The 27857-nt window shown below is 36.6% G+C and overlaps 1 protein-coding gene across 9 annotated transcripts in view; it reads left to right on the forward strand.

Annotated features, from left to right (window-relative positions):
* LOC116088822 (solute carrier organic anion transporter family member 6A1-like) overlaps positions 1 to 27657 on the forward strand; it is a 108771-nt gene extending 81114 nt beyond the window's left edge. For 3 of the 9 annotated variants that reach the window (XM_031368536.1, XM_031368537.1, XM_031368541.1), the window contains exons 10-15: positions 464 to 651; positions 858 to 938; positions 12243 to 12307; positions 14601 to 14738; positions 18621 to 18798; positions 26850 to 27001. In XM_031368536.1, coding sequence (XP_031224396.1) covers positions 464 to 651; positions 858 to 938; positions 12243 to 12307; positions 14601 to 14738; positions 18621 to 18793 — 645 coding nt within the window. In that variant the 3' untranslated portion in view covers positions 18794 to 18798; positions 26850 to 27001. Of the gene's footprint in view, positions 1 to 463; positions 652 to 857; positions 939 to 11604; positions 11656 to 12242; positions 12308 to 14600; positions 14739 to 18620; positions 18799 to 26849; positions 27002 to 27621 lie in introns of those variants that run through there. The other 6 variants (XM_031368538.1, XM_031368539.1, XR_004118027.1 and 3 more) reach the window with 5 other exon arrangements.
* The last annotated feature ends 200 nt before the right edge of the window (positions 27658 to 27857 follow it).

The following is a 27857-nucleotide window of genomic DNA, read 5'->3' on the forward strand; positions in this document are numbered from 1 at the left end:
ATTCTCTTAAAGGAATAATGAGAACAAGAGAAATAGTCTGCTCCATGAAGAAGAGCACAGCAAAATGGTTATCCAATATCAAATGATCAGTCCCAAAATTGTACATTCAAATAATATTATATGTACTGAGCAAGTTGCATTTATATATATATATATATATATATATATATATATACACATACATACATATGTGTGTGTGTGTGTGTGTGTATAACAGTATATAATGACAGAAAAAGAGACAACCAATTTGAATTAAGGACATAAGAAAGGCTTTGAGAAGAGGAAAGCAAGGGGAAATTAAATGATTGAATTTAATATCACTAAAAAAAAAGTATAAAAGCAAAAGGAAACAAAACCCTGGAAAATGTCTCTTGAATATTAATTTAATTTTTACTCTCATAATAATAAGGCTATTATATACTGGCTGTTTCTGAATTACTATTTTTATTTTCAATATTCATAGGCATACTACAATTGTTCTTGCATTGACAATGGATTGACATCTGCCGATACTGATGGTCACTATATTGATGCTTTTTCTGGAACATGTAATATGAACTGTTTTTCATTACCTTTGTTTTTTGCATTTTACTTCTCTGCAACGATTTTTTCTAATCTTGGTAGTACACCTACTCTCATGATTACCATGGAGTAAGTATGTAATTTTTATAATTATTGAGAAGTTAGTACATAAGAATGATACATGTGGAAATAGTCCAAATTATTACAGAAAATTGCATCCTGTGCTTTATTGTAGTAAATATATAGAGAAAATATTCATATTGTTAAAATATTTATATATGTATAATTTTTAATGTTATTTATTTTACTTTGTCTTTTTTGTGTAACTTGTATAGATGCTACATTTATTCTCACTTTCATTTAAAAATGGAACCAGTTTTGGAATTGCATATATTGCACTATAACAACATGGAAATGTAGGTATCTATGCACTAGAAACAACATAACTTTAAATGAAACCATGTATTTACCTTACAGAATATATATGATGAATCCATAATCAAGAAAATTTTAAATTGTCACATAGATGTGAGCATAATTTTGACTTATTAGTATGTACATTTAACTATAATTCTACATTACAAGCTGAGTCATGAGAAATCATAAGTGTCAACAACAAAGGACTGCAGTAACTTTTACAGTTTCAATTTAATAAAAAGACCCAGCATTTGTCACTTATTTAAGTGTCCAGAATATGTTTAGCAAAATTAACCACATGTTTTTATTCTAGACACATAATAAAAGAACATTCTAAACTAAATGTGTTGAGTGGCTATCAAGGATATCAGTGGGATAATTATCCAGTGAAGACAGACCAACAAGAAGAAAATCCATAGCTTGCTTCTGAGATGGTCTCAGTTGTGGAGTGAATGTTGGACAGAAATTGTAGAATATCCTAGCAAACAATGTAGTTTGATGAAAGAGATAAAAGTATGAGTGAGAATAAGAAGGAACTGGAGGCAGGGGAAAATAGGGCAGGTTTCAATCCTGACACATGATGTACATAATTAATTTCTCTATAAAAGATGAGGAAAATTGGAGAGATACATGCTTTGTTTTTTCCTAAAAGTTGCTGTAGTTGAAGTATTTGGTTTTGTATAGTTTTTGGTGGATAGGGTCTTGCTGGAGAGCCCAAGCTGGCTTCAAACATGTGTCCTTTCTGCCACAGCTTATCTAGGACTTGGGTTGCAGCCAGATGTGCATCTTAATGGAGTAGTTTGAAGACAGTATAGAAAATAAAGTTCAAGGGCTCTTTCTCTAGAAAAGAGAAAGTGGGGTTGAAATAGTGACATTTAGAGATAATTTGGTAAGTATTTAATGGTTTGAAAAATGTTTGTGTTGAAAGGGCAAGAGTTATAACTTTGTTGGGATATGGAGACATCTAGAATCATGTTCAGGCTTCTTATTTGGGCAACTAGAAAACAGTTCTATTAATAAAAATATAAAATTCGAAGAAAAGAAATGGAAAAGAACCCATACTTGAGTTGATGGAATGTCTCAGTGAGTAAAGACATTTGCTATCAATTCTGAGAACCTGAGTTCAATCCCTTAGAACTAACATGGCAGATGGAAAAAATACCATATCTTGTAGTGTTTCCTCTGACTACAGCAGTATACTTTATCTCTCTCCCCACTTTTCCCTCTCCCTCTCATGCTTCCTCCCCCTCTCACTCACAAGACACACACATAAAAATTATTAATAAATAGATGTGACTTCATTAAAGGAGATATGAAATATCCAACAAAAGTTCTCAGCAAAGAGAGATTTGTATTCCCAAAATGTGATTTTGTGTCTTCTCATTTTTATTGATTTCTAAACTGAGTAAAACATAGAATGCCCTCAAACACATGTTTTTAAATTATGAGATGATAAAACAGACAAATTTAAAATTACAATGATACAAATTGAATCTATGCTGGAATTTCAGCTACTATGTTCACAATCAATTTTCTAAGTAACAACAACAACAAAAAAAAAAAAATGTAGGATGACTGTGCTGATCTCAGCACTGAGTGCTGAAGATGGAGCACTGGGCACTGGAAGTCTTCTATGTTATTCGGTGATTTTTGTTGAAAAACAAAGGAGAAGAAATGTGAAGAACACCTCAGAATTTACACATGTCATGAGTTTTATGCATAGAATTCTGCTCAGAGTATAAGCTTCCTACTTTGAAATGAATGTTTTGGGATCAGGGCTGAATAAAAGCAGACAAGTCTGAGGCTCTCTGAAACTGATGTCACAGATGACAAGGAAAAGTCACAGGAAGTCTGTGGTAAAACAACATTCAGAATATTATAGAAAATAAGTGTTCAGTAAATGAACATACAATCTTTGAAAGCCATGACATTTCATGAAATCTCAGAATCCTATGGATGGCAGTGGAATTCACTAAAAGTAGAACTTCAGTAGAAGGTTTATTATCACACACAGGAATTAACTGTGGTTTTCCTCATCAATAGAGAAGATATCTTTTGGTTTTGAAGCTTGAAAGAGGCTCAAATGACTTATCAAAAGATTTTAGACACAAATTTTAGATGCAAAACAAAAGTCACTTTCAGGTAGATTGTTTATCAATAAAAGGGCATGTATTACATTTTACTGAGATCTCAATAAATATATTAGTGATGTATCTTCAGGTCCTAAGAAAACAAGAGCAACACAAAACAAGTAGAGAGAAGTGGAGGCTCAACTGTACTTCTGTTTGGACAGCATTTACTGAATATTCACAAAGCCTTGGGCTTGATGTCCAGCATTACATGAACTAGAAAGTGTTGGTGTATGTCTCTAATCCCAGCATTTACAAGGTTGCTGTTGGAGGATCAGGAATTCAGGGTCAGACTTAGAAATGAAGGGACTTTGTTGCCATCCTAGGAAACTGGAGACAGCCTATAAAAATAAATACATACATAGAACAGAAAATGAGTACATTGTATGATCAGAAAGCATTGGTTTGTGCAATTGGCATATATAACAAAACGGAAAGCAACTGCAGGGCATGGTAGTGTATCTCTCTATAAACAGACCATGTGAGAAGGAAAGGTGGACATTTGTGAGTTCAAAGCTAACCTGTGCTACACAATGTTTTTTTTTTTTTTGTTTTTTTTTTGGTGAGTCAGGGCTACATACTGAGACACAGTCCCTATATAAATAATACTTTTTAATAAAGTAAAACAAAGCCAAAAAATTTAAATAGGAATATATTATCAACTACAATCAACACAGTTTGTGATTCATTATGAGCAGGATCATTCAGAGACAGGTAGTTTTAATTACATAAATGTTGGAAGCATTAAAAGGGAATTAGGGTGATAATCTTTAATAGATTTTGAGAAGGGTAGGAGAGAAACGAGCAGGAGGTAAATGTAAGTAAAAGAGGACAAGTGTACATACTGACATGAATTTTTGTGTTCTATATTTCATCTTGTTTTACTCCCTAAGAATGCATTCATTTTATATTTATAATTCTAAAAGAAAGAGACTTGAATTATGAAAGTATTAATCATGAATATTAATGTTAAATTTTGCAAATTAAGCATTTTGAATAATGTTTAATGTTTTAGTACCAGGGAATATGTAGTGAAGAGACACTACATGGTGCTGGGTTTTTTTTCTTTGTTTTATTGCTTTTTTATTACTCTCCCTTGGTCCTCAAGTTTCTTTTGAGGGTTAGGCACTTCTCCCTCTGAGGCCAGACGAGGCAGTTCTCAGCTATATAAGTGTCAAGGGCCTTAGATTAGCTCATTTATGTTGTCTCTTTGGTGGCTCAGTGTCTGAGAGATCTCAGGCATTCCAGTTAGTTGAGATCAGTTAGATCTTCCTATGGGTTACCCTCCTCATTAGCTTCTTCCAGCCTTTCCCTAATTCAACTGCATGCATCATAGACTTCAGTCCATTTTTTGTATGTAAGTATGTGCATCTGTCTCAGGCATCTGTTTGTTGGGCCTTGAAGAGCACAGCCATGTCAAACACCTGTCTGTAAGCACATGACAACATCAGTAATAGTGTCAGGCCTTGAAGCCTCCCCATGAGATGCTGGGAGAGTCCCTGAACCACATTTTCCTCAGTCTTTTCTCCATTTTTTCCCATGCAGTTCTTTGAGATAAGAACAATTCTGGGTCAGAATTTTTGACTGTGGAATGACAACCCTATCCTTCCGTTTGATGCCCTGCCTTTCTCCTCTTAGAGGTAGAATGTACACGTTCCCCACTGTTGCCATTTCATGTAAGGCCCTTTCAGTCCTGAGAATCTCACCTTCCAGGCAGCTGGTACATTCGAGAGGTTGCCCCCACCTCCCAAAACCCTCCCGTCAATGATGTGTATTTCTGTTCATTCTGCTGGCACTCAGGTCTTCTTCCTATCTCCTCCTTCAACAAACCATAACTGATCATGTTCTCCTTTTCCCTTCTTCTTCCCCTCTTCTATCCAGGTCCCTCCCTCCCCCTCTACCTCCATTGATTGTTTTCTTCTCCTTCCTGGTTGGGATTGAAGCATCCTTAACTTGGCCCCTTCTGTTCGTTAACCTTCTTGAGTTCTCTGGATTGTCCTAGGAACTCTGTACTTTTTTGGTTAATAATTATTTATTATTGAGTACATACCATGCCTGTCCTTTTTGATCTGAGTTACCTCACATAGTCTGATATTTTCTAGTTGAATTCATTTGCTGCAAAATTCATGATGTCCTTGCTCTCTCTCTCTCTCTCTCTCTCTCTCTCTCTCTCTGTCTCTGTCTCTTTCCCTCTTTTTTCCTTTTTTGGAGACAGGTTTCTCTGTGTAACTCTGGCTGTCCTGGAACTCACTTTGTAGACCTGGCTGGCCTCGAACTCAGAAATCAACTGCCTCTGTCTCCCAAGTGCTAGGATTAAAGTCATGCCCTGCAGACGTTCTCATTCTTAACAGCTGAGAAGTATTACATTGTGTAAATGAACTACATTTTTTAATCCTTTCAGTTGTGGGACACCTGGGGTGTTTCCAGCTTCTTCCTATCACAAATAAGACTGCCATGAACATATTAGAGCACCTGCCCCTTTGGCATAGTGTGGTATCTTTTGGATACGTGCTCAAGAGTGGTATTTTGGGGTCTTTAGGTAAATCTATTTACAATTTTCCGAGGAACCACCAGATTCATTTCCAGACTGGCTGTACTAGTTTGCAATCCCACAAGCAATGGAGGAGTGTTCCATTTCTCTATTTCCTCACTATCATGCTCTCACTTGAATATTTGTTCTCAATCATTCTGATTGGTGTAAGGTAGAATCTCAGGGTCATTTTGATTTGTAATTTTCTGATGACTAAGGACCTTGAACATTGCTTTAAGTGCTTCTCAACCATTCAAGATTCCTCTGTTTTCAGAGATATGACTAGGGGATGGCAACCCCATCTCTCACCTGATATCCTGTCTTCCTGATGGAGGTGGGCTCTATAAGTTCCTGATCCCTACTGTCAGGCATTTCATCTTCCTTTGATTCCTGAGAGTTTCTTACCTCCCAGGTCTCTGGTGCATTCTGGAAGGTCCTCTTAACCTTCTATTTTCTGAGGTTGCCTGTTTCCATTCTTTCTGCTGGCCCTCATGGCTTCAGTCCTTTTCCCTCACCCAATACCAGATCAGACACCCCTCTCTCAAATCCACTCCCCTGGTGTCCACTTTCCCTCCCAGATCCCTCCCTGCCTCCCGACTTGTGATTGCTGTCTTCTCTATCCAAAGTGAGACTGAGGCGTCCTCACTTGTGTACTTCAGCTTGTTGACGTTTTGGAGTTCTGTGGACTGTGTCTTGGGTATTATGTACTTCTTTATTTTTGCCTAGTATCCACTTATCAGTAAGTACATACCATACACATCCTTTTGAATCTGAGTTACCTCATTCAGGATAATATTTTGTAGTTCATCTAATTGCCTACAAAACTCAGGATATCCTCTTTCTTAATAGCTGATTAGTATTCCATTGTGTAAATGAACCACATTTTCTGCAACCATTCTTCTGTCATGGGATACCTGGGCTGTTTCCAGCTTCTGGCTATCACAAATAAGCCTATTATGAACATAGAGGAGCACATGTCCCTGTGGCATGGTGGGGCATCTTTTGGGTATATTACCAAGAGTGGTATAGCTGGGTTTTCAGGTAGATCTATTTCCAATTTTCTGAGGAACATTCAGATTTATTTTCAGAGTGGTGTACCAGTTTGCAATACCACCAGCAATGGGGTAGTGTTTCTCTTTGTTCATATCTTCTCCAACATGTGTTGTCACCTGAGGTTTTGATCTTAGCCATTTTGATTGGTGTAAGGTAGAATCTAAGGGTTGTTTTGATTTGCATTTCTTTGATCACTAAGAACTTTGAACATTTCTTTAGGTGCTTCTTAGCCATTCAACATTCTTCAGTTGTTAATTCTTTGTTTCTTTCTATATCCCATTTTTTTTGATTGAGTTGTTTGGTTTTTTGGTGATTAAGTTCTTGAGTTCTTTATATATTTTGGTGTCTGAAAGAATTACAGGGATGGAAATGGAGGATCCTGAGGAAAAGAAGGTCCAGTAACATGCCCAAGAGAAGATCCAGCTCAAAGGGAGGTCCCAAGGCTTGACACCATTATTGTGGATATGGAGAGCTCACAAAAAGGGACATGTCATGATTGTCACCCAAAAGACTCACTAAGCAGCTGAAAGAGTTAGATGCAGATATTTGCACCCAACCAATGAACAGAAACAGCTGACTCCTGTTGTTGAATTAGGAAAAGCGGAAAGAAGCTGAGGAGAAGGGCAATCCTGTAGGAGGACCAGCATCTCAATTAATCTAGACTACTGAGATCTCTCAAATGCTGGAACACCAAACAGACACCATACACCAGCTGATGAGGCCCCCAACACACATACAGTAGAGAATTGCAGGGTCTGTGTTCGATCAGAGATGATCCACCTAACCCTCAAGAAACTGGAGGCCCCTGGGAGGTTAGAGGTCAGGTGTTGTAGGGGATGGGGGTTTCCACATGGAGACAGGGGGTAGGGAGGAGGTGTGTGATGTAGATCAGTAGGAGGGTGGATGGAAGGGCAGAGAATGGAATATGGACTATAAAAATTAAATTAATTAAAAAAAGTTTCCTCTGTTGTGAATTATTTGCTCTCTCTATACCTCATTTTTTGATTGAGTTGTTTTATATTTTTGGAGGTTAAGCTTTTTGTGTTCTTTTTATATTTAAAATATTAGACTTCTATTGGATGTGGAGTTAGTGAAGAATTTTTTCCCAATCTGTAGTTTGTGTATTTGTCCTATTGCCTGTCTTTTGCCTTACAGAAGCTTTTCAGTTTCATGAGGTCTCATTTATCAATTTGTGATCTTAGAGCCTCAGCCATTGGCATTCTGTTTAGGAAAAAGCACTTCTCAATTTCATAAGGAATAACAAAATTCCAAGCTAGATACAACAATTCTAAACAACTGAAGTACCTCTGGGCAAAGCGCCATCCCTGACATAAAGCAATAGTGATAAAAACTGCTTGGGAATTGTACACAGACAGACAGGTTGATCAATGGATTAGAATTGAAGACCTTGAAATAAACCCATACTCTCTATTTTTATTTTTAACAGTTTATTTTTGTATCTATTTCTAACGAGCATGCTTTTGTTGGCATTCTCCCTTTTTTTTTAATCTACCCAAAGGATTTTATTTGCATATCACAATGTTTGGCTTTGCAAATAATATGGAAAAGTTAACATACTAAACATGGGTCCCACTGTCATAGAGTCCAGTGCAATCTGCCAAGATTTCTCAAGTCCAGGCCACAGGATGTTGTGACATTTTGATCACAGCTCACGTCCCCCTTTCCATTAGTTTTCACACACTACTAACTAAATCTGTCAGCTTCATATATTCATTTATAAATTTTTATTAGATTTTTTTATTCATATGACATGTTATCTCCTTTCCTCGTTTCCCCACCAAAAAAGTAAAAAAATAAATAAAATAAAATATAATAAAATAAAATAAAAACCTGTTTTCTCCCCCAGTGCCCTGCTCACCAACCCACCCTCTCCTGCTTCCTGGCCCTGGCCTTGCCCTACAATGGGACATAGAGCCTTCACAGGACCAAGGGCCTCTCCTACCATTGATGACCAACCAGGCCATACACTGATACATAAGCGGCTGGAGCCATGTGTCCCCCAATGTGTACTCTTTGGTTGGTGGTTTAGTCCCTGGGAGCTCTGAGGGTACTAGTTAGTTTATATTGTTGTTTGTCCTAAGGGGCTGCAAACCCTTCAGCTCCTTGGGTCCTTTCTCTAGCTCCTTCATTGGGGACCCTGTGCTCAGTCCAATGGATGGTTGTGAGTCTCTACTTCTGTATTAGTCAGGCACTGTCAGAGCCTCTCAGGAGACAACAATGTCAGGCTCTCATCAGCCAGCACTTGCTGGCATCCGTAATAGTGTCTGGACTTGATGATTGAATATGGGAAGGATTCTGAGATGGAACAGTATCTGGATTGTCTTTCCTTCAGTCTCCGCTCCATGCTTTATCTCTGCAACTCCTTCCATGGGTATTTTGTTGCCCCTTTTAAGAAAGAATGCTGTATCCACACTTTGGACTTCCTTCTTGTTGAGTTTCTTGTGTTTTATAGATTTTACTTTGGGTATTCTAATCTTCTGGGCTAATATCTACTTATGAGAGAGTGTATACCATCTGTGTACTTTTGTGATTGTGTTACCTCACTTAGGATAACATACTCCAAACACATCTATTTGCCTAAGACTTTTATAAATTCATTGTTTTTAATAGCTGAGTAGTACTCCATTGTGTAAATGTACCACATTTTCTGTATCCATTCCTCTGTTGAGGGACAACTGGATTGTTTCCAGTTTCTGGCTATTATAAATAAGGCTGTTATGAACATAGTGGAGCATATATCCTTATTACATGTTGGAGTATTTTCTGGGTATATGCCCAGGAGTGGTAGAGCTGGGTTCTCTGGTAGTACTATGATGAAGTTCTGGAGGCACCAACAAACGAATTTCCAGAGAGGTTGTACCAGCTTGCAATTCCACCAGCAAGGAAGGAGTGTTCCTCTTTCTCTACAACCTCACCAGCATCTGCTTTCACTTGAGTTTTTGATCTTAGCCATTCTGAGTGGTGTGAGGTGGAATCTAAGGGTTGTTTTGATTTGCATTTTCCTGATGACTAAGGATGTTGAACATTTCTTAGGTGCTTCTCAGCCATTCCTCAATTGAGAATTCTTTGTTTAGCTCTGTACCCCATTTTTAATATGATTATTTGGTTCTCTGGAGTCTAACTACTTGAATTCATTGTATATATTGGATATTAGCACCCTATCAGATATAGGATTAGTAATGATCTTTTCCCAATCTGTTGGTTGCTGTTTTGTCCTATTGACAATGTCCTTTGACTAACAGAAGCTTTGCAATTTAATAAGGTCCCATTTGTCAATTCTTGATCTTAGAACATGAGCTATTGGTGCTCTGTTCAGGAATGTTTCCCCTGTGCCTGGGTGCTCAAGACTCTTCCCCATTTCTCTTCTATTAGTTTCAGTGTGTCTGGTTTTATGTGGAGGTACTTGATCCACTTGGATTAGAGCTTTGTACAAGGAGATAGGAATGGATCCATTTGTATTCTTCTACATGCTAATTGCCAGTTTAGACAGAGACATATGTTGAAAATGCTGTCTTTTTTTCAAACTGGATGGTTTTATCTCCTTTGTCAAAGATCAAGTGACCATAGGTGTGTGGGTTTATTTCTGGGTCTTCAGTTCTATTCCCATTGATCCACCTGACTGCCACTGTACCAATACCATGCAGTTTTTATCACAATTGCTCTGTAGTACAGTTTAAGGTCTGGGATAGTGATTCTACCAGAGGTTCTATTATTGTTGAGAATAGTTTTTGTTATCCTAGGTTTTTTTTGTTATTCTAGATGGATTTGCAAATTTCTAATTTTGAATTTCTAATTCTAATTTCTATTTCTAATTCTAATTTTGAGGATTAAGTTAGAATTTTGATGGGGATTACATTGAATCTATAGAAAGACTCTCAGGTACAGTAGATACCATAGAAAACCCATACTCTTATGCACACTTGGTCTTTGACAAAGAATCCAAAAATATACAATCAACAAAAGAGTTTATCTCAAATAAACAGTGTGTTCTAACTAGTGATCTGTATGTAGAAAAATGAAAATCGATCCATATTTATCACAAAGCACAATGTGTTGATTTAAAATACAGATCCAATTTCTTTTTCTTCTTAAATATTTGATGTATTCAATAAGAAATATGGAAGAATGGAAGTTAGAAGGCTGGAAAGGCAAAGAACACCAAAGGAAGACCTACAGAGTAAACTAACCTGGGGCCATGGGGGATTCAGAGAGTGAACCACTAACCAATGAGCATATAGGGGCTGGACCTAGGCTCACACACATGTGTAGCAGAAGTGAAGCTTGGTCTTAATGTTCATATCCTAACAATTGGAGCAATGTCTGTCTCTGAGTAGTGTGCCTGCCATTGGATCGCCTTCCTCTAACTAAACAGTCTTTTGGGGCCTGAGTGAGAAAGAATGTACTAAGGTATACTGTAATTGGAAGTCCCAAGAGAACTAGTACAAATCATAGCTCCTATATCTCTGAGGAGAAGAAGAAGAGTATCAGAGGTGGGGGATAAGAGATTTGTAATAATGTGTCTTTGAAGAGAGAAGGGATGGGAGATCTGTGATCAGGGGAAATGGGATTAATTTTAAAAATCAGAATAACCTTCTCTTGTAAAAAAAAAGAAAGGAAATAAAATTATCTTAATGTTTACTCATGAATGTATATAAAAATTTTAGATTTTTCTTTTTACCAGTTCCTTCTGACCTTTTATTCTTCCTAACAAGTGTTTTCTACCGTTAATGATGTGTTTATGTGTATGGCTTGACAAATTAATCTTGTTTCCATCAGTGTAGGTGAGTATCTCCTCTTTTAAATGATGTAAAGTTATATTTCATTCATTTTAATTTGGAGTTTTGAATATAATAAGGGCACCACATGAAAAAGGGGAAATTCAGAAAGTAGGATGCTTCAAGTAAGACTGAATAAAGTTGCACCCAAATGTAGGCTGGATGTAAGGAATGCCATTCCATAGTGTGGTATACAGCCAACATACTCTGCAGGGAATGAGAGTGAGAGGAACCCGTGTAAGGAAGACCACCTTCTATGGAACTCACTCATCCCAAGAAACCATGGGCAGAAGCCTGAAGGTAAAGAGTATACTGACTTAAGTTGTCTCTTTCATTCAAATTGCTACTTAGTTAGAACTCTATCAAAGGCAAGAATGTTAAGTGTAGGCTCACTGATACAATTTATGGAGTGTAGAATCCACCAGAAACAGTAAACTAGGAAAATACACAGTGGGGTTAAGGATGCTGAAATGGATTCTAAGTAATACCATATGTGGCAGAGAGAAGAAAGTTAACCTGAGAGCTAGACAGAGCTGAGTTGTTTCAGGAAAAGTTGGCTCAGGCAGATTTGATCCATAAAGTTCTTTCATATAGAAAGAATTACAAGGTTTGAGTTTTTAGTCGTCATGTTAAATAACAAGTAAATGGATAGATACATGCTGTGTTCATAGGCCAATTTTAACTTCTGTCAACAAACTAAATATTTCTGGTATAAATTATGTATAACATATGCATTTAAAAACATAAAAATAACGTGTGACACTCACAGATAAGATCATTGCTATTTGCTTTCAGAAGTGTACCTATCAGTTGGACGTCAATGAGCCTGGGTGTGATGTTTACAATTTGGAGATTTGTTGGTATGTGTTTTCAGCTATATTCAATGTACAAACTTGTTCATCTTTGATATATAAATTTTCATGTGTATTTAAACTTCAAAAATAATAGTGTAAAGTGATACAAAAATGAATATGAGATTGATTTGAAATATTTAGGAGCTAAGTAAATCAATAAAGAAATTAGATAAAATAAAAGCCATCCAATTAAACAAAATAGGAATCAATTACATTGTGTTAACTGAAGCCTTGCATTTGGAGCTGAAGTGTCTTCACCATCGCACACAAATTACACTGATATATTATATAAAACTTCCACATAGTCAAAGTAATATTATACTTGTTGTAGGCTTGTGGATTGCCATTAGAAATATGTCCTGTGAAATATTTTACATAATCACAGTTTTTGACCATATTTGTAGTAGTATTCATAAATTTCCTCCTGCAGAGTAGTTCACAGGTTCAATAAGAAAAAGGTTGGATGTGTATATAAACAATCTTGCCACTATTGATTGCACTATGGGCACTACCTGCCTGAAAGCTTTGTACTGTAGTTGGGTCTGGCTGTGGATAACACCCTATTTTTCTCCCATCAGTCTCTATACCTCACCTAGCTCTCTGAATGCAAGTCAGCAGAGAAATTTCATGGTTGTTCTCTGTGTTTCCTGTAACCACAGTGTGTAGTGTCTTCAGTTTTCAGGTCTTATCATCTATATTTTGTGGTACTATTATCAATGGCCTTAGTCCATATTGTTTCAAGTGCTTCTAGCCTCCCTGAACAATAACCAACAAAGAGGAAAATTGTGTTTGACACTGAGATTTTCACTTAATATTACATGTGTTCATAAAGAATATTATTTACAAATGTTGGATATATCTGTTCAATCTCTGAAATAATTCTTACCACATGACCCTGTCATATCATTCTTGGGCATATAACCAAAGGAATTGATATCTTATTACATAATTACTAGCATACTCATGCTCATTGATTTGATACCGCATTATAGTTAGGAAAGGAGGCAACTTAGATGGTCATCAGCTGATGAATGGACCCTGAGAATGCATACATATACATAGTATAACTTTCCTTACCAGTAATGAAAAAGTGAAATTGAGAAACTTGCAAGAAAATGGATATAACCAAAAAGAATTATATTGAGTGAGTTTACTCATGTCCAACAATATAATTCTAAATGTTCCTTTTCATATGTGGATCCTAACTTCTGATAATTTGTAGGTTTAATTTAAAGTACAAGTTGAAATTAGAAATGACCTATTACTTGATAGGATATATTTGGGGATGGGGGATGGCTTAATATAGGTGAGATGAAACTAGAGAGGGAGAATGTAGGGAACAGAAGGTTTTAAGCAGGGAATGATATCATGGAACAGCAAAAGAAGGGACAGGGTAGCCTTAGAGAAAATGAAGTCTTCATGAAGAAGTTAAATGGGCAACATTGTGAGTAAAAGTATATACATGACAATGATAAAACTCCTGTGATATGAAACTACAGGAGGAAACACTGCATGTCATGGTTTTAAAAGAATGGGAATGAGATAAGTGGGGAGGAGTACAGGATGAGTACATCAAAACTAAAAATTATACAAGATTTATGATCTCACTTGCTTCTAAGCTAAATTAAAATAAAAGATGTGAATAGAAAGTGTCTTTTAATTGAGAGCAGCACATTGAACCACATTGAACACAAACACACACACACACACACACCACATCTGGGGGGGTGTTTGTGTTTATGTATGTATAAACAGGTTGGTGCCACATACAATTCAAACACCCACTGGAGATACTTGGAATATATTCCCCAGCAATAAGAGTAGTATTCTCAAGAGATGTATACAAGAGAATGGAATCAGATAATAGTATCAACTTCCTTTTTTTCATTAAAAAATAATCTCATAGTTATCTACCTTTAAAGATAGTGGGAGCCAAGAAATCATGTAGTATAGTTCCTTTGTTGTGATTATGTCTGCTAAATATTTCCTGAAAATGCAAAAATTTACTTTATGATATGTAGTAAACAACAGCATGTACAGAATTCTAAAATCATTACAAAGTACAATTTTAATTGGTGTACATTCAAGCATCAGGATATTGATTATTAGGTATTTTAAGAAAATAGATAAGGGTTTTTGCAGATTTGAGATAATTTCTTTATAGGATCATGGGTGTAGCTGTCAATGTGTGTGCATGTAAGCATGTGCACATATTTGTATGTGTGTATGTTTGTTGAGAAGAAATTATTCTTATCCTGTTTTATTATGAAGTACTTCTAATCTCTGACTTTTTTTATAGCATCTTTCCCTGCACAAATATTTTTTAGCAGAACATCAGCTTTATGTTGTACTCTCTGGGACATTAATGAATGTGGACATAAAGTACAGTGTTGGGTCTATAATAAAGAACAATTGTTCTACACATTTGTGGGAATATGTAAGTGATCTGAATTATATAAATTTATATAAATAAAGTTGATTTCTAAAGTTCCAATTGTTTATAGCAAGGAAATAATTATGAGAAAGTACTTTGATAATTAAAGGCTTATATAATTATGTAGTATGTAGGAAGTATTTTATGAATTTGTAATATATAAGTTATGTAAATACTTATATTTTTCTGTTTTATACCCTGTAGATTTATATTTTTAAAAAGTGTGATAATTCTTATAATTTCAATGTGTTTACTAATTTGCATGTATATTTATTTTCCCTATGAGTTTTTTGAGAGTAACACTGTTAAATATTAGATAAATTTAAATGAAACTATTATATCTGTATGGTGGTTTGGATATGTATCACTCCCCTACATACACACATTCATCCGTTTGAATGCTTGGCACAAAGACAGTGACACAGCTAGGAGGTGTAGCCTTTTGAAGTAGGGGTGGAACGTTTAGAGAAAGTATGTTACTGTGGAGGCAATCTTAAGTACTCCTATGCTCATTCTCTATGTCCAGTGTGGCATAGGGTCACCTGATGTCTGCCAATCAAGTTGTAGAACTCTCAATTTCTTTTCCATCACCATGTCTGCCTGCACTCCAGCATGTTTCCCACCATAACAGTAATGAACCAAACCTCTCATAATGTAAGCCAGCCCAAGATAAATGTTTGTTTCTTTTCCTAAGAGTTGCTGTGGTGTCTCTTCCCATCAGTAATATCCTAAGATAGAAATTGGTACCAGGGAATGCAATCTTGCTATGATAGACATTACCATGATAAGATTTGGAGGAATGTGGACTTGGGCTTATGGTTGGGAAAGCAGTGGAGTGCATTTTAACTGGGAATAATGGGTCATACAAGTAAGAACATAGATAACAGTGGTGCTGAGTGTGATTTGAACTTATGGTCCTGGGCTCAAGAACTTTCAGAGGAGAAGGATTTGAATATGTTGCCTAGAGATCATTCTGGTGATATTAGGGTGCAGAATGTGGCTGCTCTTACCCTTGTCTGAAGAGTCTTCCTAAAGTTAAAGTGAAGACGCTTAGATTAATTATGTTGACAAACAAAATCTCAAACAGCCTAGGGTAGACTTTCCAGTGGTTCACTGGTATGAAGAACAGTTTGAAGAAAAGGAACAAGGAAAAATACAGAATGTATGTTTCATGGAAAAAATAGGTACCAGGATCTAAATCTCATGTCCAAGCAGATAAACATATTAAAGACATGAAGTGGAATAAAAGGATTTGTGACATCTTGGCAAGATCTCAACATGTTAAGTTTCCTTCTTGTGTAAAGGAATTAAAGTGCAGCTTAGGTCTAGGCATGGAGGTACATGCCTTTAACTGCAGCACTCAGGGGACAAAGGGATGCAGATATCTGAGTTCATGGTCAGCCTAGAGTACAGCTAAAGTTCCAGGACAGTTGACTTTAGGCAATGAAGGAAACCATAAAAAACAGAAAGCTGGTGAAGATAGAATTGAATGAGTGGGCCATGTTAGAGCTCCAGCCAAGAGCAGAACTTGGTCTTTTTGGACATGAGGTTCTTTCTTTAGAAACAAGGATAAAAGAAAGAGGTTATGGAATCTTACTCTGTGACTAAGGAAATTTGCTAACACAAAGACTGTGTCAAGGGTATCCATGCATGGAGACCCCAAAATGTTGGAGATACCAAATCCATTGGATCCCTGCCAGATAGCAAATCACAGGGAATAAAATCAGACCAACAGATAGATATGTGTGCAATCAACAAAACTTGAAAGAGATGGAGATTTGTATAGTACTTTGACATCAGACATACAGATGCAGAGTTGAAAGTTCGCCAAGCTGGGATTTTATTCCTTTGTTTGAGTTTTGTTTTGTTTTCTTTTGCCTTGCTTTCATCCAATATTCCTGACTTTGCTCCTTTTCCTACCATTTGGAGCAATAATATATATCTATGTTGGGAATATGTAGATAGGCTTTTTGATTTTCATGTTACAACAGATTACTGTTGTAATCTGTAATGACAGAATTGATGTCCTTGTATTGTTGAGAGTTATCACTGAATTCTTCTTTTAAATAAAATACAAATGAACATAAGAGCTTCATGAAAAATTACTGGATCAAACTGTCAATGTGAGCTATGATACTGAAGTCTGAGCCATGACTATTATTGTGATACACAATTGGCAGCAAAGAGAGAAAGTTTCCCTGAGAAGGAAGTCCATTTCTGGTGCCAAGGGCATCTATAAAGAGTTCTGGAATGTCCTGTAGGCTTTTCTTCATTATTGTGATCCACAACTGAGTGACATTAATCTCATGAGCGAGTGCTTACTGGGACACACTTACGTTTTGTTCTTCCAAACATGGTTTTGCCCTTTTCTGATCAGGCTATACAATATCCTAGTCTTTACTAGTCTAAAATTCTGAATAAAACCAGCCAGTACTGCCCAATGCATATCATTACTATTTGGTGGTTTTAATATTGCCCTCTCAATATTAAGCACATCTCTTGGTATTTCCTTGGACCTTTTCTGTAAAATCATTCCAGGACAGTTTTTGTAAGACTCCATACAAAAGAATGTTCTGGTCTCTCACTGGTCGTTCTTAGATGAAAGTGTGGTTTTCCACCTCTTACTCTCATCTGCTGTAGAAAATGTACTCCATGTCACTGTCATGAAGTTCTCCCTTCTTTTGGATGATAATTCCTTATTGCTTTAGCTATTAAACATGGAAAAGTATAATGTTGTTACCGGCCAGCAGTAACCATAGAAAAGGGTTTTCTGGAATATGGAATCAGGAAAAAATTGGCTACCCATAATTATATCTTACCCATGTGGAAAGTCAAAATTAGACAGCACTCAAGAGGTGTGATCACCCAGCCATCTTGCATTTAATAATCTCTTTGTTACAAGCCAACAGGTAGAATAGGTGAGGCAAAACCCCTCCCCCAAGTTCATCAGCATGCCAGCCCAATCAGCAGCTTCTTATTTAGTCTCTGGAGGTGGGACTTCTGATGTAGCTGGAACCAGGAGCAAGGTGTGGCAAATAGCAGGAGGTGGGCAGAGAGGTGTGGTTGTGAGAGGCAGGCAGGGTCTGAAGAATCAGCCCTCAAGCCAGGAGGGTTACATAATGTATTGTCTAGATTTTTTCCATTATGGTCGCATACATATTTTACTAACATGTCACTCAACTTGGAAGAGCTACTAGGTTTATTTTTAATAATTTCTCATTCTTTTCTCAAACTTTCTACTTCCAAAGGTTCATTACAGTCATTCACTACTTATAATTTTCATGGTAGTATTACTTTCTTAACACAGGTAACTGTATCTTTGAGATGATATCTCCCAATACAGATACCATAGTTCATAAACAGAAAGACTTATTAATGTTTCTTGTTTGAACTGACTGTATTAGATAACTGGCATTGATTTGCTACAACTTTTGGACTCTAACTAACTGTTTCACTTCTGAAGTTTGATTATTTTTATGTAATATTTGTAAATTTAAGAAATTTGAGACAAAATTAAACATAAAACAATTATTAGCATTTACATTTGATCAATATTTCAATTAATTTAGCTACATAAAATTTAAAGCAAGTTTCACTTCTTATTGGTAGTTAAATTTTGAAAATAAAATTTATCTACTTGCAAACTAACATAGTTTATGAATTCATGGAACATTTCTTTTTTGAAGCTATCTGATAAGTATGAAAAACAGTAAGCATTTTAAAATACATAATTTGTCATAAAATTATACTATTTTTTCAATGAAGAATTAATACCTTCAGAAGTAAACTATATGTTTTATCTGGGAAAATGGCATTTTTCATTTAAAAACTTTTGTTAAATATGTTATACTTACAATTCTATTATTTATATTGTCTTAATTTCAGGGATTAGTATGCAAGTAGCCACAAGCTTGCTTTGTGTTTATGCGGTATGCAGATATGATCATGTGGTAACAGAAAAGACTAAGAGTCTACCTACACCTATAAAGCATAAAAAAGCAAAAGAAGAAGGAGAAGGAGAAGAAGAAGAAGAAGAAAGAGAAGAAATAAGAAGATGACAAAGGTTAATTTCTATTGTTAATTTGCTATTGTAAAAGAAGTTTGGTTTTTCTGTTTTTGTTTTTTTGTAGTTTCTAATTCTATTTGTTATTCTCAAGTAGGGCATATACTGTTTTATGAGTTATTTTAGTATCCAACTACTTTGGTGAAAGTGTTTTGTTTATAAGGTGTAGGAGTTAACAGTCGAATTTCTAGTGTGGTGCATGTATAGAATCATATCATCTGAAACCTGAGGATTGATTGGTGTGGAAGCTTAACAAAACTCGACTCAATGATAACCTGGTCAAGTAAGAAAGAAAGAAATTAAAGACTTTCTAGAGTTTAATGAAAATGAAACCACAACATAACCAAATTTATGGGACACAATCAAAGTAGTCCTAAGAGGAAAACTTATAGCTCTAAGTGACTCAAAAAAGTAACTGGAGAGAGCATATACCAGCGATTTGACAGCACATCTGAAAGCTATAGAACAAAAAGAAGCAAATTCACACAAGAGGAGTTGAAGGCAGGAAATAATCAAATTCAGGGCTGAAATCAACCAAATAGAAAAAAAAAAAAAAAGAACTATACAAAGAATCAACCAAACCAGGAGCTGGTTCTTTGAGAAAATCAACAAAATAGATAAACCCTCAGCCAGACTAACTAGTGGGTACAGAGACAGTATCCTAATTAACAAGATCAGAAATAGAAAGGGAGACATAACAACAGAAACTGAAGAAAATTCAAAAAATCATGAGATCCTACTACAAAAGCCTCTACTCAACAAAACTGGAAAACCTGGATGAAATGGACAATTTTCTAGACAGATACCAGGTAGCAAAGTTAAATCAAGATCAGAAAAACAATTTAAACAGTCCCATGCCTGCTAACATAATAGAAGGAGTCCTTAATAGTCTCCCAACCAAAAAATGCCCAGGACCATATGGATGTAGTACAGAGTTTTATCAGACCTTCAAATAAGACCTAATACCAATACTCCTCAAACTATTCCACAAAATAGAAAAATAAGGTATTCTACCCAATTCATTCTATGAAGGTACAATTACTCTGATACCTAAACCTCACAAAGACCTAACAAAGAAAACTTCAGACCAATTTCCCTTATGAATATTGATGCAAAAATACTCAATAAAATTATTATAAATCAAATACAAGAACAAAATTCCACCAGAGAGCTCCTAAACCTGATAAACAACTTCAGCAAAGTAGCTGGATATAAAATTAACTCAAGCAAATCAGTGGCCTTCCTTTACACAAAGGGTAAACAGTCTGAGAAAGAAATTAGGGAAACAACACCTTTCACAATAGTCCCAAATAATATAAAATACATTGGTGTAACTCTAACTAAGCAAGTAAAAAATCTGTTTGACAAAAACTTTAGGTCTCTGAAGAAGGAAATTGAAGATCTCAGAAGATGGAAAGATCTCCCATGCTTGTGGATTGGCAGGATTAATATAGTAAACATGGCCATCTTGCTGAAAGCAATCTACAGATTCAATGCAATCCCCATCAAAATTCCAACTTAATCCTTCACAGAGTTGGAAAGAGCAATTTGAAAATTCATCTGGAATAACAAAAAACCTACGATAGTGAAAACTATTCTCAACAATAAAATAACCTTTGGTGGAATCACCATCCCAGACCTTAAGCTGTACTACAGAGCAATTGTGATAAAAACTGCATGGTATTGGTACAGTGACAGGCAGGTGGGATCAACAGAAAAAAATTGAAGACCCAGAAATGAACCCACACACCTATGGTCACTTGATCTTTGACAAAGGGGCTAAAACCATCCAGTGGAAATACGACAGCATTTTCAACCAATCATGGTGGCTCAACTGGTGGTTAGCTTTAGAAGAATGCAAATAGATCCATTCCTCTCTCCTTGTACAAACTCAAGTCCAAGTAGATCAAGGACCTCCACATCAAACCAGATACACTGAAACTAATAGAAAAGAAAGTGGGGAAGAGCCTGGAGCACATAGGCATAGGGGAAAATTTCCTGAACAGAACACCAATAGCTTATGCTCCAGCATCAAGAATTGACAAATGGGACCTAATAAAATTAGAAAGCTTCTTTAAGGGAAAGGACACTGTTAATAGGACAAACAGCAACAACAGATTGAGGAAAGATCTTTACCAATCCTATATCTGATAGAGGACTATTATCCAATATATACAAAGAATTCAAGAAGTTAGACTCCAGAGAATAAAATGACCCTATTAAAAAATTGGCTACAGAGCTAAACAAAGAATTCCCAACACAGAGAAGCATCTAAATAAATGTTCATCATTTATTTAGTCAACTGGGAAATGCAAAATAAAACAACCCTGAGATTCCACCTCACACCAATCAGAATGGCTAATATCAAAAACTTAGTTGACAGCAGATGCTGGCAATGTTGAGGAGAAACAGAAACACTAATTCATTGCTGGTGGGATTGCAAGCTGGTACAACCATTCTGGAAATCAGTTTGGTAGTTCCTCAGGAAACTGGACATAGTACTACCAGAGGACCCAGCTATACCACTCCTGGGCATATACCCAGAAGATGCTACAACATGTAATAAGGACACATGCTCTACTATGTTCATAACAGCCTTATTTATAATAGCCAGAACCTGGAAACAACCCAGATATCCCTCAACAGAGGAATGGATACAGAAAATGTGTTACATTTACACAAAGGAGTACTACTCATCTATTAAAAACAACGAGTTTATGAAATTCTTAGGCAAATGGTTGCATCTGGACAATATCATACTGAGTGAGGTAACCCAATCACAAAAGAACACACATGATATGTACTCTCTGATAAGTAGATATTAGCCCAGAATCTCAGAATACCCAAAGTACAATCCACAAATCACCAGAAACTCAAGAAGAAGGAAGACTAAAGTGTGGATGCTTCGTTCCTTCTTACAAGGGGGAGCAAAATACCCATCTAAGGAGTTGCAGAGACAAACTATGGAGCAGAGACTGGAAGAAAGACAATCCAGAGGCTGCTCCACCTGGGAACCTTCCCATATTCAATCATCAAACCCAGACACTATTGTGCTGGCTGACAGGGCCCTGATATAGCTGTCTCCTGAGAGGCTATGACAGTGTTGGACTAATACAAAATTAGAAAATCACAACCACCCATTGGAATGAGCACAGATTCCCCAATGGAGGAGCTAGAGAAAGAACCCAAGGAGCTGAAAGGTTTGCAGTCCCTTAGGATGAACATCAATATGAACTAACTAGTACCCTCAGAGCTCCCAGGGACTAAACCATCAACCAAATAGCATACATGGTGGGACTCATGGCTCCAGCAGCATATGTATAGCAGAGGATGGCCTAGTCGGTCATCAATGGGAGGAGAGGCCCTTGTTCCTGTGCAGGTTTATGCCCCAGTGTAGGGAAATGCCAGGGCCAGGAAATGGGAGAGGGTGGGTTGGTGAGCATGGAGATGGGGAAGCAAACAGGGTTTGTTTTTTGTTTCTGTTTTTGATATTTTTTCTGAGGGGTGACCAGGAGAGGAAATGTCATTTGAAATGTAAATAAAAAAAAGACATTTTTCTGAAATACTTTCATGATTTAATAAAAATAATCTTTGTTAATACTTTAACAACTTCATAATGGATGTTAAAACTTTACTTTGGATATGAGAAAAGATGAATCTATATTAATGGTCTCTTTTGCCAAAGAATTGCTGTGGGTACATTGAGTGACAAAAACTAAACATTTGAATGTAATTGATTGCAATTGATAGCAATTGTTTATAGAAGCTTCCCTTATGTTCTGCAAAAGCTCATTGTCTCTCACCAGACAATATCTAACAAAGGCTTAATTTCTGTTGTGAGCTTAAGGTAAGGCTTTAGACAAAATTAATTTTTATTTTGTTTTTGTTTTTTACTCTTTTTATTTTTAATTTATTTATGCCCTATTCCTCTCACCTGATGTAGTTCTTAGCTATGGACAATTGCCTCTTTGAAGTTTCTGATCCCTGTTTTGTACACTGTCAACCCCTAAGTGAGATCAGCATTAAGCCAGTGCTGTCCCAGTTTAGTCCGTTTCCTTACACCCCTGTAGCAACACTTTCAAAATGATAAAGTTTAAGGTCAGCAATAACATCAATACTATAAGTTGCTTACCTGTGCCAGATACCATCTTTTTTCCATTATCTGTGGAGCTCCACCCAAGACAGTGCTACCCTCTGTCGGCCCTTTCCTGTTCAGGTCCCTGTTCTAGGTGCCACCTGTAGCTGTCCAGCAGCCACGCAAACTGGGTTCCTGAAAGGATGGGGCCTGGAAGTGGGGGATCGGAGGCGAGAGAAAACAAGGAGACCATGTCAAAGCTTTCCGATCAAGTTCCAATGTGTATTTCAGAGTCAGTGAATATATAGGGAGGGGAACCATCCCCCACCATGCCAGGATCTTGTGGCCTCATTAGCATCTTGTTGTTTTGTGGGAAGGCAGGTGAAGCACCTCAGCAGGGCGTGGCTCTTCTATGATTTTGTTGCAAATCTTTTCTGCGACTTACAGGTGGGTTTCTTCTCCCTCCTCTATCCCTATTACTCTTAGGTTTCATCTTTCATGGTGTCCCAGATTTCCTAGATGCATTATATAGGGAATTGTTTTATTTTTATCATTTTCTTTGGCTTATGTATCAATTTCTTGTATTTCTTATTCAAATCTGGGAATTTACCTCTCATCTCTTTTATTAAATTAACAGTGGTTGCCTCTATAATCTCTTTTTAAAGTGCTTAAGTTTTCATTTCCAGAATTACTACTGGAAGTTTTTCTCTTATTAATTCTATTTCCATTTGCTGGTCTTCAATAGATTTATTTATATTTTCCTAGGTTTCTCTAAAGGACTCATCTCCTTTCTGTTTAAGGAACTCTGTCATATTTATAAGGGTGTCTTAAGGTCTTTTTCTTGTGCTTCAGCAATATTGAGATATTCAGGGTCCTATGTTATTGGACATGTGGCATCCAGTAGAGACACACTACTTTGGGTATTATTGTTTGTGTTCTCATGCTGTCATATAGACATTTTAGATTGGGATGAATATATGTCTAGTTAGTGATTTCTACGTCTGTTCTCAATGAGTGTGGTTATGTTCCTTAGATTCTTTTTCTGCTTTGAATTCTTAGAATGTATGCTGCCTGTCTATTGCCTGGTTTGAGGTTATCTTTGTACCTAATAGTTATAACTACCGGGGCAGGAGGTTCCAGGTGAAATGTGTTTCTGCATATTGAAATCTGACAACAAATGACAATAGGCTAGGCATCTCACAGGATTCTCACAGGAGGGAGGAGTGTAGAGTGTTCAACCAGGATATGTTTATTTTGTCTCTTTGGAATGAAACAGACAGTGAAGGGAGGTTGCCTCACAGGTTCTTCTATAGCTCTGGGGCACTGACAGGTGGATGAGCTCTAGAGGAACAGTAGGAGAGCAGATCTCTGATTTATTGGCAGGAGTAGATTGTGGGTAAGGAGGGAGACACAGGTGGAGTTGGGGACTGTGATAAAGCAACAATGGAGAAAGGAACGTGATGTGAACATGATGACAATGATGTATGGAATCCAGAAGTGATGTATGCAGAGTGGGAAGCAAGACTGCAGCAGGTGTTCTGTTGCATAGATAGTGATAACGCTGAGGGAACAGGTTTTGAGTACAGGAGGGAGTGGTGAAGGTCTTCACTTGGCTCATCTGTCTCTGTGGTCTGATGATCTGGTAAGTTAACAAGGAATGCCTCCTAGTGGTAGAGGCTGGAATACTGAGAAGAGTTGGGGAAGGAAGGTTGGAAGAGAGAATCTTTGTGACCTGTTTGGGCCAAGGTCAGAGGTGAGATCTCTAAGAAGGAGCTGGGGAAGAACCTGGGGGATTTGTTCTTGGGCAGTAGAAGGATAAGTATAAATGTTAAACATTTCTCTACTTGTTGCCCAGGCAAAAGACATCCTAGGATTAGTAGTGAGTGCATACTTGTCTTGGGAGCTGGAAGGAAATACCTTCTAGGGGAAAGAGATTAGAAGCTGAAGATTTAAGAAATCCAGAGGAGGTAGATGTTCAGTGACAGGGAAGGCTCCACAGGTGTTCTGCTTCAGATATGGGGATAAAACTGGGGCACAGTATCCAGGGTTACAGAGGGAGCAGAGTATGTAGCCTACAGCATTTTCTCACAGGGGTAGCCTTTGGGTTAGGAGAGGATGTCTGCTGGAGTTTGGAAGTAGATAAAGCAATGAACAGGTTTGGGGAGTGAGTTTACAAAAGAAAGATCTGTGGAGTCCAGATAAGCTGGCTTCATGGTGCAGGAGAAGCTAACAAGCGTTTTCTACTATTGTGTTGGTGATGAGATTGGGGAATTAGATTTTGGGTAACAGAGAAAACACCTAATACAGTTAATAGGGATATAGGGCTTGAAAGATGAATTTGAGATGCAAATGTGAAAATATGTACAAGTTAAGTCTACAATGTTACCCTTTTAGTTACTAGGCATAGGCCATACTGAACTAACTCCATTATTTAGAGTCTATTTAAAGGGTACATTTTTATTCTTGAGGATTTCATACATGTATAAAATAAAATATTTTCATATCTGTCATACATCTTCTCCAACTCCTTTCATGTCTTCTCGACATGCACCATTCTAAACTTCATTTCATGTGCTGCATGTACGTGTGTTTTTGTCTTTGTGTGTCTCAGTATGTGTTTCTGTGTTTGTGATTCTGTGTCTGTGTGTCTCTCTGTGTGTGAACACATATGTGTGTATAGATATATATGGCAACATTTGCAGTTAGTGATACCTGTGTATGGTTGGGTATTGGGCTATTCACTTGAGCATGAGACTCAATCTATTTTTAAAATTATTTTTATTTTATATTTTTATATACCTCTGTGTGTATGTGTACATGGACACACAGATTAATAGGTGTGTGCTATGGCATGAGTGTGGAATGTAAAAGACAGCTGAATTAAGATTATAAGTCCTGATGGCTAGAGCCTTTACCTGCTGATCCATCTTTCTTAACAACTAAGGTCTATTTTTGGTAACTTTATTTGGACAATAGATAATTGTTTCCCAATAATCCTATAATTTAGATATTTCACTATAGGACATATCATGAAGTATAACTTAAATTTAAATTCAAAGTACATTATTTTAGCTTTTTTGAGTCACAGTCATTGATGACTTGACATTGACTGCTCCAGAAAATTTGCACTACCTGTTTTTTGCTGTTTTGTTCAAAAGAAGATATGAGATTCACATATCTCTACCTTTTTCTTTCACCTGGATTCTATTAACAGTAGCCAATAACATGAGTCAATTGCCCATTTTCCTTTCTTCTTATATTTATATTTAATTACAGATTATATTTAATCACAAATATTTCTTTTGAAGAAATATTTGCTCCTAAAAGAGAATAGGTATTGATCATTTTATGGAATTTCCCTTGAGTTAAAAAATTCCTCTAAAGAAATTTTAATTTTTCATATATTATTCACATTTTTATTATATTTTCAAGACATAGATCAACTTATTTTCTATAGTAAGAACTCATAAGCTAGTTTTCCCTGCTATTTCCTTCTCTGGGAGAATTGACAACGTTGCATGGAAATGTGTGCTTGCATGAAAGATTGGTTCTGTCCATACACATGGCACACAGAAGAAAGTGTGAAGCAGGAAATACCCATTGTGCTCACGCTGTTTAAATTGAATGTTCAACATGACAGTTTATATACTAATTCTCTTAGTTAGGGTTTTATTGCTGTGAATAGACAATAGATAATTGGGGCTGGCTTACAGGTTCCAAGATTTAGTCCATTTTTATCAAGGCAGGACCATGGTAACATCCAGCCAGATGTGGGTTTGGAAGAGCTGAGAATTGTATATCGCCATGCAAAGGCAGACAGGAGAAGGTTGGCTTCCATGCAGGAGGGGGTATTTCAACTTAAACCCACAGTAGCACACCTACTCCTAACCATTCCACTCCTTGGAACAAGCATATTCAAACCATCACACTAGTTTTATGTGAAAATTGACTAAATATTTTTGGTTCAAATCTATAGGACTGGAGAATCTGTGAAGTTCTGAGTTCTAAGGACTACAGACTATCCTTTGAAGATTTCATAAGGTGCGATTGTGCTATAATTTCATGAGAGAAAAATACCATTAAAGTATCTATGTGGATCCTGTCATAATTAAAAACATTTCTATGAAACATTGTTAAACATGTTTTATGGATTAGCACTTTTTCTTAGTTTTATTGAGGAAGCAATGTGTGTTCTTGGCATAGGTCTTGCCTTAGCAGTTCTCAGGAGTCAGATTTCTCATACCAGTTTGTAGGCTGTTGGTATAAAGATAAGTTTTTCATCTCTATGGACAAGCATCCTTACTGACTAAGCCATTTGCTTGCCCTGGAATAGGATTTTAAAATATTATTCTATTTGTGTAATGTGGATTCAAATAAGAATTAGTTTCAAATTTTAAAATTATAACAATTAAAATATTCTTGAATGTAAATATGATTTGAGTATTTATATACAGCTAGATAATGTTAAAATCATATTCAGATTCTCTTTGAGTGTCCATGTATTATGTAGTACTGCATTATGAACACAATAAGTCTCTATTTGCTCCCTTTCTCTATCTTGAAATACAAATATTATGGTAAAAACATATAAGTTGGGTGGTAGGGTAAAGGCATAAATTAGCTTTTTGCTACAGCAGAACATAAGTTCTGGTTCACAAATTAACTCTGGACAATTCTAAAGAAGTAACCACTGTAGATAGAATCTCAGCTACTACTTTCCTTATAACCAATTTGATCTTTCATTTCAGGCTCTCTATAATGAATAAAGCATCAGTTAACATGGGTGAGAAGTGTCCTTGTGATATGGTGGAATATCATTTGGGTATATGCCCAGGAGCTGTACAGTTGTGTCCTGAAGTAGATGAGCTGGGCTAAAAGTAGATGAGCAAATGTAAGAGTGGCCAACCAATGACTCATTCAGTTTGAGACCCACCTCATGAGAGGGAGACTATCCCTGACACTGCCTGAAGGGCCAGGACCAAGG

This window comes from Mastomys coucha, unplaced genomic scaffold (genome assembly GCF_008632895.1).
Source record: "Mastomys coucha isolate ucsf_1 unplaced genomic scaffold, UCSF_Mcou_1 pScaffold14, whole genome shotgun sequence".
Lineage (NCBI taxonomy): Eukaryota > Metazoa > Chordata > Mammalia > Rodentia > Muridae > Mastomys > Mastomys coucha.